The sequence below is a fragment of the Garra rufa genome, chromosome 1 (genome assembly GCF_049309525.1).
Source record: "Garra rufa chromosome 1, GarRuf1.0, whole genome shotgun sequence".
NCBI lineage: Eukaryota > Metazoa > Chordata > Actinopteri > Cypriniformes > Cyprinidae > Garra > Garra rufa.
The window spans coordinates 56,044,917-56,056,612 of NC_133361.1; the positions used below are offsets into that span (position 1 = coordinate 56,044,917).

An 11,696-nucleotide genomic window follows, 5' to 3' on the forward strand; every position below is an offset into this window, starting at 1 on the left:
GTTTCCTGACGTCAGGCGTCGCGTCACTCGCGCTGCACGCGAGGGCGGTGGTGACAGAAACTGACAGCCTTCAGATGTTTGGCCTTTGACTTTATCACTGAGAGAGAAAAGGTTTCGTTTATGATAAGCGGTGTAAAACCTGTATTAGGAGGAAAGCGTGAATAGATCATAACAACCTGATTACTGGCCTCTTGTTTTTTGATAGGTCTATTTTTATATATACAGTCAAGTCGATATTATTCATACCCCTGGCAAATTCTGACTTGAAGTTACTTTTATTCAACCAGCAAGGTTTGTTTTGACCGGAAATTACACAGGCTTCTCCCAAAAGATTATAAGACGATGTACAAGAGGCATCATTGTGAGAGAAAAAAATTCTCAGCTTTTATTTACATTTGAGCAAAAAGTGGCATGTCCAAAATTATTCATGCCCTTCTCAGTAGTCAATAGAAAAGTCTTTATTGGCTGTTACAGCAATCAAACACTTCCTATAATTGCTGACCAGCTTTTTGCATGTCTCCACTGGTATTTTTGCCCATTCATCTTTAGCGATGAGCTCCAACTCTTTCATGTTGGAGGGTCTCATTGCCATCACCCTGATTATTAGCTCCCTCCACAGATTCTCAATTGGATTTAAGTCAGGAATCTGGTTGGGCCACTGCAAAACGTTGATGTTTTTGTCTGCTAACCATTTCTTTTGCTGTGTGTTTTGGGTCGTTGTCATGCTGAAAGTTTCTCTGCAGACTGCCTGATGTTGTTGTTGAGAATTTTGATGTATTGCTCCTTTTTCATGGTGCCGTTTACTGTGATTAGGTTCCCTGGTCCACCGGCTGAAAAACTCCCCCAAAACATTAGGTTCCCACCACCATGTTTGACAGTGGGGATGGTGTTCTTAGGGTTGACGGCTTCTCCTTTTTTACGCCAAATGAAGGCTACACAGTGGCGGTTCTAGACAAATTTGACTAGGGGGGCCAAGAAGGGGCCAGTGTTTAACCAGAGGGGCACATTAAAAAATGACAACAAGTGATATTTAAAGATTATAAACTTTATTTTACTTTAAAATCATACAAACATTTTAGGGATGCTCATATTGACCGTTCACTGTTAATCGACAGTAAGAAGTACTATAAGTTAAACGGTTTAATTTTTTTTTACGTTTGCTGCATGGTGAAAGAAAAAAATAATGTTTACTCACGGGCGCGTGTCGACACGTGCAGTGCGGCTGTTTAGACATATTTTGATGAGTAAGCACCTGCTTTACCTTCTCTTAGTTTGTGTAACTGATGTAGTAGCCTATGTGCTGCACGATAGCAATGGCGATGTTGCGTTATCAGAGAGTGAATCCATGAATAAATGAATTCAAATTCTGAATTAATTATAGTCTTAAAAGTGCGCGCTCCCCTTACAATCACTGGAAAGCTGTCACTCATACATTACTGTAGTTCATCGCAATCTCTCAAAGTTAATAAAAGGTAATAAAATCACATTTACACAGTACAATTAATCTCTTATTTACATCATGTCTACACTTTCTTTGTTTTAATGAGAGAGTTCTCAGAGGTGTAGAATTTCAGCAGAACTAAACCGGCACTTGATCATGAACTAACAATGAACAGCTGTATATTTTTATTAACTAACGTTAACAAAGATTTTACAAAGCCATTTACAAACTTGATTTAATTATCAGTGTGAAAAACAAAAGTAACACGGTTATGTGCAAGAACAACAAGTCACTCACAAAATGAAATTGTTTTGCTTACCTTCGACTCTTGCAACAGGAGAAATAAATCGTAGCTCCTCTATCCAAGAGTTGCTGCAGTGTTTGTGTGCGCCGCTCTAATTTACCCATTTAAGTAGAACGATGCGTCGCATTAGTTCCGCTTTTGGCGCTCGTGTGTAAAACCATAATTAATTAATTTTTTTTATTTGGTCAGTACGTGGGGGGCCACAGGGGTGGCCAAGGACATGTCTACAGGGGCACGGGCCTCCCTTGGCCTCCGTGTAGAACCGCCACTGAGGCTACATCATTGTGGCCAAACAATGTCCATGTGACATGACCACGTCAGATTTGTGAGATTTTTTTTCACAGTGTGGAACGTCTTGCATTTTTTAATAATACTTTGCACTGTAGCCACTGGAACTTCAAAACATTTAGATATGGTCTTATAGCCCTTTCCTGACTTGTGAGCAGTCACAATGCACAGCCGCAGGTCCTCAGTGAGCTCCTTTGTCTTAGCCATGACTGTCCACAAACCAACAGCAGAGAGCTTCTGTGTTTCACCTGTTGAGTTGATTAAAACAGCTGTTCCCAATGAATCAGGCTAATTAGGATGCTTTAAAACTGCTTGGACTATTTGGAATGGTATAGAACTTTGGATTTTCCCATAGACTGTGACTGTTTGCAAAGGGTATGAATAATTTTGGACATGCCACTTTTTTCAAATGTGAATGAAAGCTGAGAATTTTTTTTTCACAATGATGGCTCTTGTACATCATCTTATTATCTTTTGGGAGAAGCTTCCATACTCACCAAGGCTCCTTTTATTTGTTCAAAAATACAGAAATATAATTACAGTTTAAAATAACTGTTTACTATTTTAATATTTTTTAAAATGTAATTTATTCCTGTGATACAAAACTAAATTTTCAGCATCATTACTCCAGTCTTTAGTGTCACATGATCCTTCAGAAATATTCTAATATTCTGATTTGCTGCTAAATTCTGTATTAATTATTGACTGACAGTTTTTGCTACTTAATATTTTTGTGGAAACCGTGATACATTCATAGAAAATTCAGCTTTTAAAAAAAATATATATATGTTTTTTATAACCTTTTAAACGTCTTTACTGTCACCTTCAATCAATTAAATGCAAATATACTGGAAAAAAATACCTCTTTCTTTCTTTCTACTAAGTTTTTTAAGCAAAACCTTTCTTATCCCCAACTTTTGATTTGAATTGTATCCACAAATATATGAAGCAGCACAACTGTTTTCAACATTGATAATAATCTTAAATGTTTCTTGAGCAGCAAATCAGCATAATAGAATGATTTCTGAAGAATCATGTGATACTGAAGACTGGAGAAATGATGCTGAAAATTCAGCTTTGTATCAAATAAATAAATTACATTTCAAAATAGATATTTTAAATTGTAATAATATTTCACAATTTTGCTGACTTTGATCAAAAATGAAGATCTGAAAAATGTTTATCTGTATGCCTGAAATAACATACAGTACATGTATCTTCATTTATTTACAACAGAATCATAGGCGCTGTTATATATATTATAATTATATGGCATACAGTATCTTGCCCTCTTACAATTGCTCCTATATCCACACTATCACCACAGCAACCCACTCCCCAATGCCTTTTCCCAGTGCTCACCACCTTACACAGTATGCTCACCATAATATAATAGTTAAATCAAAAATAACTTCTTTTATAATTTGTAATTTCCACACAAATGGTGTTGTTCCTCTCTCTCTCTCTCTCTCTCTCTCTCTCTCTCTCTCTCTCTCTCTATATATATATATATATACACATATATACATATATATAGGGGTAAAAAATGCAAACAAAGAGAAGGCTTCCATTAAGTGTTGTTAGGAATAGATACACAAATTGCTTTTAGTATAAGGTTCCATTAGTTAATGTTATTTAATGTATTAACTAACATGAGCGAACAATACGTTTATTATCATTATTAGCTTTTGTTAATGTTAGTTCATTGTCGTTCATTGTTAACACACTTTTGATTTTAATAATGTGTTATTAAATGCTAGAATTAATATGTACTAACTTGCTGTACAAGTATTATTCATTCATAGTTCATGTTAACTTAAGTAGTTAACTAATGTTAACCAATGAGCCTTGCTGTAAAATGTTACCGTAAAATCAAAGTGGTGCCACAGTTACAATTTACAGTGAAAAAGTTTATTATATCCAACCAGATTTAACTTCTTACTGATTAGCAGGTTAATCTTTGAGTAGAAATGACAGAAATTATCGTGAAAAGTTAAATGGATGGGAAAATATTTAATCATAAGATAATCATGAGAAATGTATTGTTGTAAAAACAATAATACACTCTTAAAAATAAAGGCGACGCCATAGAAGAGTCATTTTTGCTTCCACAAAGAACCATTCAGTCGAAGGTTCGTTAAAGAACCGTCTCTTTCTTACCTTTTTAGAATCTGAAGAACCTTCTTTCTCCACAAAGAACCTTTTGTGAAACAGAAAGATTCTTCAGATGTTAAAGGTTCTTTATGGAACCATTTAGACCAAAAAGGTTCTTCTGTGGCATCGTGAAGCACCTTTATTTTTAAGAGTGCATATTGGTATTTAAATATGTTATTGTAACACTTTAAAATACGGTTTCGTTTGATAAGATTACTTAACATGAGCTAACAAATATCAGACGTTTACATGTTAAAAACAAAAGTTGTATCTGTTAACATTAACAGATGCGCTGTGAACTAACATGAACATAAAACAATAAAATAAATGCTGTAAAAATATGGCTCATTGTTCATTCATGTTAGTTAATGCACAGTTAACAACTGAAAAACATACTGGCCCACAAAACCAGTCTCAAGTATTTGTAGAAATACACTGTATGGGTCAAAATGATCGATTTTTCTTTTATGCCAAAAATCATTAGGATATTAAGTAAAGGTCATGTTCCATTAAGATGTTTTGTCAATTTTCTTACCGTAACTTACTTTTGATTAGTAATATGCATTGCTAAGAACTTCATTTGGCAATTTTAAAGGTGATTTTCTCAAATGTTTTTTTTTTGCACCCTCAGATATCAGATTTTCAAATAGTTGCATCTCAGTCAAATATTGTCCTATCCTAACAAACCATACCTCACTGGAAAGCTCATCTATTCAACTTTCAGTTGTTCTTTAAATCTCAGTTTCAAAAAATGGACCCTTTCAACTGGTTTTGTGGTCCAGGGTCACATTATATTAGTAAGTCACCAGCAAGTTTTATTTCTATGCACGATTGTGATTTTTCTTTGTCATCTGGATTTGCAATTCAGCACAAACCAGAACAGAATCAAGCCACGTAACATCTCCCCAGCATCATCACAGGTCTCAGTAGTAAACCAGAGCCAATGACCTTTCAGCTCACCCGAGTCCTACATGAGCGTATGCAAAAATCCCATCCTTTCAAACCAATAGCTATCAGAAATGATCTGCATGGATTAGCTAATGAGGAGGGAGGTGTTTTGTGGCCTGCTAGGGTTTAAGGGCACGAGTTTCACGCTCTCTCTGCACTTTACGTCCCACAACTGCAAGAGAGGGTCTCGGTTTCTTCATTGTTCGTGAGGATACACCTGAAGAGGAGCACACAACACTTCCAGAGCGCGCTCAAAGGTTAGTACCTGCTTTTTAACATATACTATACTGCTAAAATGATGGTGTTTTCTCAATTTTGCAAGTTGTAAGAGGTTAGCAGTTAATACTTAGTGTATTGATACATTCAAAGGCTTATCATTTGACTGAGCTGATGCATATACTTGATTTAGTATTTGATTTGCTCTCTAATTGCAATTTGTATTCGTAGTACATCGTTTTTGAAGAAACATGGCACTCGCGGGACACCTGAAGCAGGATGACATTGCAGCAGCTGTGCAGGGCTGTCAAGGTGTGCCACACACACACACACACACACACACACACACTCATCAGCACATGCTACATTTATGCGCATCTACGAGAGCACATGTTCATATGTGCTTACACATGTTAAACAGCTTTGTTATTCTCATTAACAGCAGCAACATAAAGAGCTGCTTCAGTTGCAGCTGCACACACACACATATGCACACATGCTCGCAGAGAGACTCCCATAGGCCAGGGCATTGGGAATGGGTAGATCCAGGTATCCAGGCAGCTGGGTCTGGGGAGCACCTGCCACCAGGATACCAGTGTGTTTGTGCAGAGCATCCACGAACACACACGCTCACCAGCCACGCTGATATCAGAATCATACCTACTGTTATTCTCATCACAAATAATGCACAAATATGTTGTTCAAACCAATGCAATATCTCTAAGACATTTATTTTTGAATCACATGCACTCTTAGAAAACAGATACAAAGCTGTCACCGAAAAAAAATACTGATATGTAGTTCTAAATGAGTAATTATGTGCCAAAAAAGTAGTAATATATAGCATTTCGGCGTGAATAAGGTACACCGCTGTCTCTTTTTTTGCATTTGTACTTTAGGTTTTTTTTTTTTTTTTAACTTATTAGACATTATATTGGCTTAGCATTAATGCAACTATTTAATTCTATTGTGCATCAAAGTCAGACCAGACAAATATATTCTATATTCTATATTCTATATTCTATTACATTTAGGGGAAAATAAATAAATATAATTAATAATTATTATATATAAATAAATATTTTAAAAATACAATTTATGCAATGCAAAAATGTACTGATATGTAGTTCTAAATGTGTAATTATGCGCCTATAAGTAGTAAGTAGTAATATATAGCATTTAGGGGTAAATAAGATACAGAGATGTCTCTTTTTTTAGGTCCATTGTGCATCAAAGTCAGACCAGACAAACTGTTTATAAAGAAAAAGAAAAGAAAAAGAAGAAAAAAAAAAATAAAAAAAAAAAAATAAAAAAAAAAAAAATATATATATATATATATATATATATATATATATATATATACACATACATATACACATATTAGTACCTTTTTTTAAATACAATTTATGCAATGCAACAAAGGTACTAATATGTACTTCTAAATGACAACAAATGGCTTTAAAGTAGTAATGTATAGCATTGAGGGGTAAATAAGGTACAGAGATGTCTCTTTTTTGCTTTTGTACATTTTGTACCTAAAATTATTATACATTCTATTGAGTTAGCATTAATGCAACTATTTCCATTGTGCATCAAAGTCAGATTAGACAAACTGTTCATATTCTATTACATTTAAATCAAAAATAAATAAATAAATAAATAAAATAAAAAACATATAAATAAATTTATTTATATGTTTTTATTTATTTATTTATTTATTTATTTTATTTTTGTTAAATATATATATATATATTATAAATAAATATTTAAAAATTATTATTAAAATTTATTCAGTGCAAAAAGGTACTAATATGTAGTTATAAATGACAAAAACATAGCTTTAAAGTAGTAATGTATAGAATTTAGGGTTAAAAAAAAGGTACATCAATGTCTCTTTTTGCATTTGTTCCTTAGGGTTTTTAGAAAAACTTATTAGACATTATTTTATATTGGGTTAGCATTAATGCAACTATTTCCATTGTGCATCAAAGTCAGACCAGACAAACTGTTTATAAAGACTGAAGAATATAAAAACGGTTTATATTCTATTACATTTAAAACAAAAGTAAAAGAAAATAAAAATAATTAAATAAACAAAAAAAAAAATAAATAAATAAAAATCATATAAATAAATAAAAATAAAAATAATAATTATTATAAATAAATATTAAAAAATACAATTTATGCACTGCTACTAAAAGCTACTAATATGTAGTTCTAAGTGACTTAAAATGTAGCTTTAAAGTAGTAATGTATAGCATTTAGGGGTAAATAAGGTACAGAGATGTCTCTTTTTTCCCTTTGTACCTGTATTTTATTAAAATGGTTATTTAACCATATTTGGTTAGCGTAAAGTACATTGTGCATTTTAATTTTTTAAAATAAATAAAACAAAACAGAAGAAATAAATCAAATTTATAATAATAATTTATATATATATATAATAAAAACAATAATATATTAAAATTCATTTTTATTTTTAAAATAAATAAAATATAATAAAAACATGATATATAATATAATTAAATAAATATTTAAAAACTACATTCAATATTATTTAAATAAATACAATAAAACAGAATAAATAAATCAAATTCATAATCATAATTATATATACTAAATAAAAAAGAATAAAAATAAATAAATATTTTAAAATAATTTTCATTTTTAAAATAAATAAAACAAAATTAAAACATAATACATAATACAATAAATAAATATTTTAAAAATATCTTTATTTTTTAAATAAATAAAACAAATCAGAATAAATAAATAAATAAAACCCATAATAATAATAAAAATGATATAATAAATAATATAAATAAATATTTAAAAATGTATTTTTCTTTTTAAAGGAAATACAACAAAATAAATACATTATAAATAATATAAATAAATATATATTTAGAAAATACATTTGATATTTTTGAAATAAATAAAAATTCAATAAAACCATAAAATAACAATTAATAAAAATAAATCAATATTTTAAATATACATTTTTTTGTTTTTTAAAATAAATAAAATAAAATAAAAGCATAATAAATGAACAAAATTCATAATAATATAAGAAATAATAATTTATATAAATAAGTACATATTTTTAAAAAAAACATTTGTTAAAAAATGTAAAATAGGCCTAAATTTAAGATTTATTTATCTGAGTTGCATATAAAATTTCCATACGGTTTTAACATAAACTAATAAACTTTATGTGATGCATATACATTAGTCATACATACATTAAACAGGTAAGAAATTAGTGAGATTTCTGAAAAAAAAAAAAAATCAGTCCATTAGGTTATATTTAAATAATCATGCATTTAAAATGCATTTATTTAATTCATTCAATTACAAAAGTACGAACATAGTTAAAATATCACTAGAAACAATTTTTACTTTAAATTCACGATTAATTGTAAAAAGAAAAATGCTATATGACACATTGAAATTTGAAAGTAGAAAAACTTAAAATAGTAGTGTTTTATTTACAATTTCAATTTTACATTATTTATTTGTAATGTAAAATTTACAAACAATATATAAGATTGAAAGAAATTTCAAATGGATGGCAATTGTATATAAATGACACCCTGTTGTAAAATGTTACCCATTTAGACCTAAATGATATTTTTAAATCATATTTCCAGCCCCAGGGTCTTTCAACTACAAGACGTTCTTTGAACAAGTGGGGCTGATGGGTAAAGCTACGTCAGATGGCGAGAAGGTGTTCAAGGCTCTGGACCAGGACAAGAGTGGATATATTGAAAAAGAGGAGCTAAAGTAAAGCATTCTTAATATCTTATTTATTTCTTTGTGGATTGCTTTATTAGAATAAGTAGCTCAAAGCACAACCCGCTCTGATTGTTCTTTGATTGTGTCTCCAGACGCTTCCTCCAGAACTTCTGCTCAAAGGCCAGAGAGCTCACGGAGGCCGAGACCAACACTCTGTTGGCAGCTGGGGACAGCGATGGGGACGGCAAAATTGGCATGGAAGGTAAAGCAAAATCAGCACTTAGGCCTACCAGAATAGGCCCCTGGGAGCCGCCCTCCTATAGAAACCAGGGCTCCTCCTTCACTGCTGTCTGGCTCCTCTTTCAGCCTGAGGGACTAATCAGCTGTACAAATGAGAATTAGACCAGTTCTACTTCCTTTACAACGTACAGACGTACTGATTGTCTAGAAAGACTGGAAATTCACTGATGGGAATTCACTCTCTCCCCAGTCAAATTAACACATCAAAATAACTTTGATTTGAAGCACTAGCGATTATATTATATTATATCTAACATTTGGGGAATTTGGAAACATGACCTGAAACAAGATTTCTGCTTAAATTGTTCAAAAATAAAATAATCATTAATAAAAATAATAATATAAATAAATAAATATTATTTTTTTGTTTAAATAAATAAAATAAAATAAAAACATAATAAATAAATACATAAATAAATCAAATGTATAATATTAGTTATATATAATAAATAAATAAATATTTTAAAATAAAGCAAAATGAACATAATAAATAATATGATTTAATAAATACTTCAAAACTACATTTTATATTTTTTAAGGTGAATAAAAATTAAATAAAAAAACAAAAATAATAATTAATATAAATAAATGAATATTTTTAATGCATTTTTGTTTTCAAAAATAAATAAAATAAAATAAAAACAATAAATAAATAAATAATACATACATAGCTAATTCTAATTTATAATAATAGTTATATATAATAAATGAATAATATAATTAAATAAACATTTTAAAATAATTTTTTAGTTTTAAAATAAACAAAATAAAATAAAAAACAATGAATAAATAATATTATTAAATACATATTTTAAAAGTACATTTTATGTTTTTAAAATTAATAAAAATAAAATAAAAACATAAAAATAATAATTAATATAAATGAATAAATATTTTTAAAATACATTTTTGTTTTAAAAATAAATAAAATAAAAGCACAATAAATAAATAAACAAATACATACATACATAAAATGTATACTATATTTATATATAATAAATAATAATTAATATAAATAAATATAAAAACATATTTTTGTTAAATAAATAAAATAAAAACGATCAATCAAATTTATAATGATAATTATAATAAATAAATAATATAAATAAATAAATATTTAAAAATAATTTTTTTATTCATTTTTTATTTTAAAATAAATGAAACAAAATAAAAAACATAAATAAATAATATATTTTAAAAGTACATTTTATATTTTAACATGAATAAAAATATAATAAAAATATAAAAATAATAATATAAATAAACATTTTCAAAAATACATTTTTATTTTAAAAATAAATGAAATAAAAACATAATAAATAACTAAATACATAAATAAATCAAATTTATAATATATTTATATATATTAAATAATAATTAATATAAATAAACAAATATATTTTAATATTTTTCATTATTTAAAAAAAAAACCTTTTTTAAGACAAATAGGTCTACATTTAGGTACATCTAAAATTGAAACATAAACTAATATACTATATGTGATGCATACAGGTAAGAAATTGTTAAGATTTCTGAATTAAAATAAACTTCATATTAGATTTTATTTATCCATTCATTCAATTTATTCCGTAAAAAGTATGAACGTAGTTAAAACATCAACACGTAGTTAAAATAATTTTTAATAAATGATTTAAACAATATTGACTGAAAAACCAGCATACGTGGAAACTTTTTTAGTACTATGATACTTCTGACTGTGAAGAAATACCTAAGATTTGCATTAACTTTCACATTTACATGGGGTACAGAGATGTTCTGAAATTATTTTTGGTAACACTTTACAATAAGGTTATTTAGTTAACATCATTAAAGTTCATAACTTCTGTTATTAAAATTAGTTAAAAAATATTAAATATTTAAAAGTTTGTTAACATTAGTTAATGCACTTTGAACACACATGATCTAACAATGAACGACTGTAGTTTAATTAACTTAACAAAGATAAACAAATACTGTAATGTTATAAAGGTATTGTTTTCATGTTAGTTAATGCATTAGCTAATTTTAACAAATGACACCTTATTGGAAAGGAAAAAATGCAAATACATGAACATTGTAAAGTGTTACCAGATTTGGAAATATATCTGAACAGTATCAAATATTTCGGACATAATTTCACTTGTTTTTTTCTGGCTTTTCTCTTTTTTCCTCAGAATTCTGCGCCTTGCTGAAATGAAAATGTGGTGAATGTCTTGACTGACTTGAACTTCATTTGATCATTCTCTCTCATTTATTTGCATGCATGATCTTGCTTATTAAAATATGTTTAGTCTTTGTAGTAAATGTGCA

At 28.8% G+C, this 11,696-nt stretch overlaps 1 protein-coding gene across 1 annotated transcript; it reads left to right on the forward strand.

The window, feature by feature from the left end:
- The first annotated feature begins 5,602 nt into the window (after positions 1-5,602).
- pvalb5 (parvalbumin 5) lies at positions 5,603-11,583 on the forward strand. The gene is made up of 4 exons (XM_073842999.1): positions 5,603-5,663; positions 9,002-9,134; positions 9,239-9,348; positions 11,561-11,583. Exons 1-4 carry the CDS (start codon positions 5,603-5,605, stop codon positions 11,581-11,583), a joined length of 327 nt encoding a protein of 108 aa, XP_073699100.1.
- Positions 11,584-11,696: the final 113 nt, after the last annotated feature.

Coding starts and splice junctions, on each gene's coding strand:
- pvalb5 (XM_073842999.1), top strand. CDS start 5,603: ATGGCACTCGCGGGACACCTGAAGCAGGATGACATTGCAGCAGCTGTG. Junction 5,664..9,001: donor AGCTGTGCAGGGCTGTCAAG/GTGTGCCACACA, acceptor TCATATTTCCAG/CCCCAGGGTCTTTCAACTAC. Junction 9,135..9,238: donor ATTGAAAAAGAGGAGCTAAA/GTAAAGCATTCT, acceptor TTGTGTCTCCAG/ACGCTTCCTCCAGAACTTCT.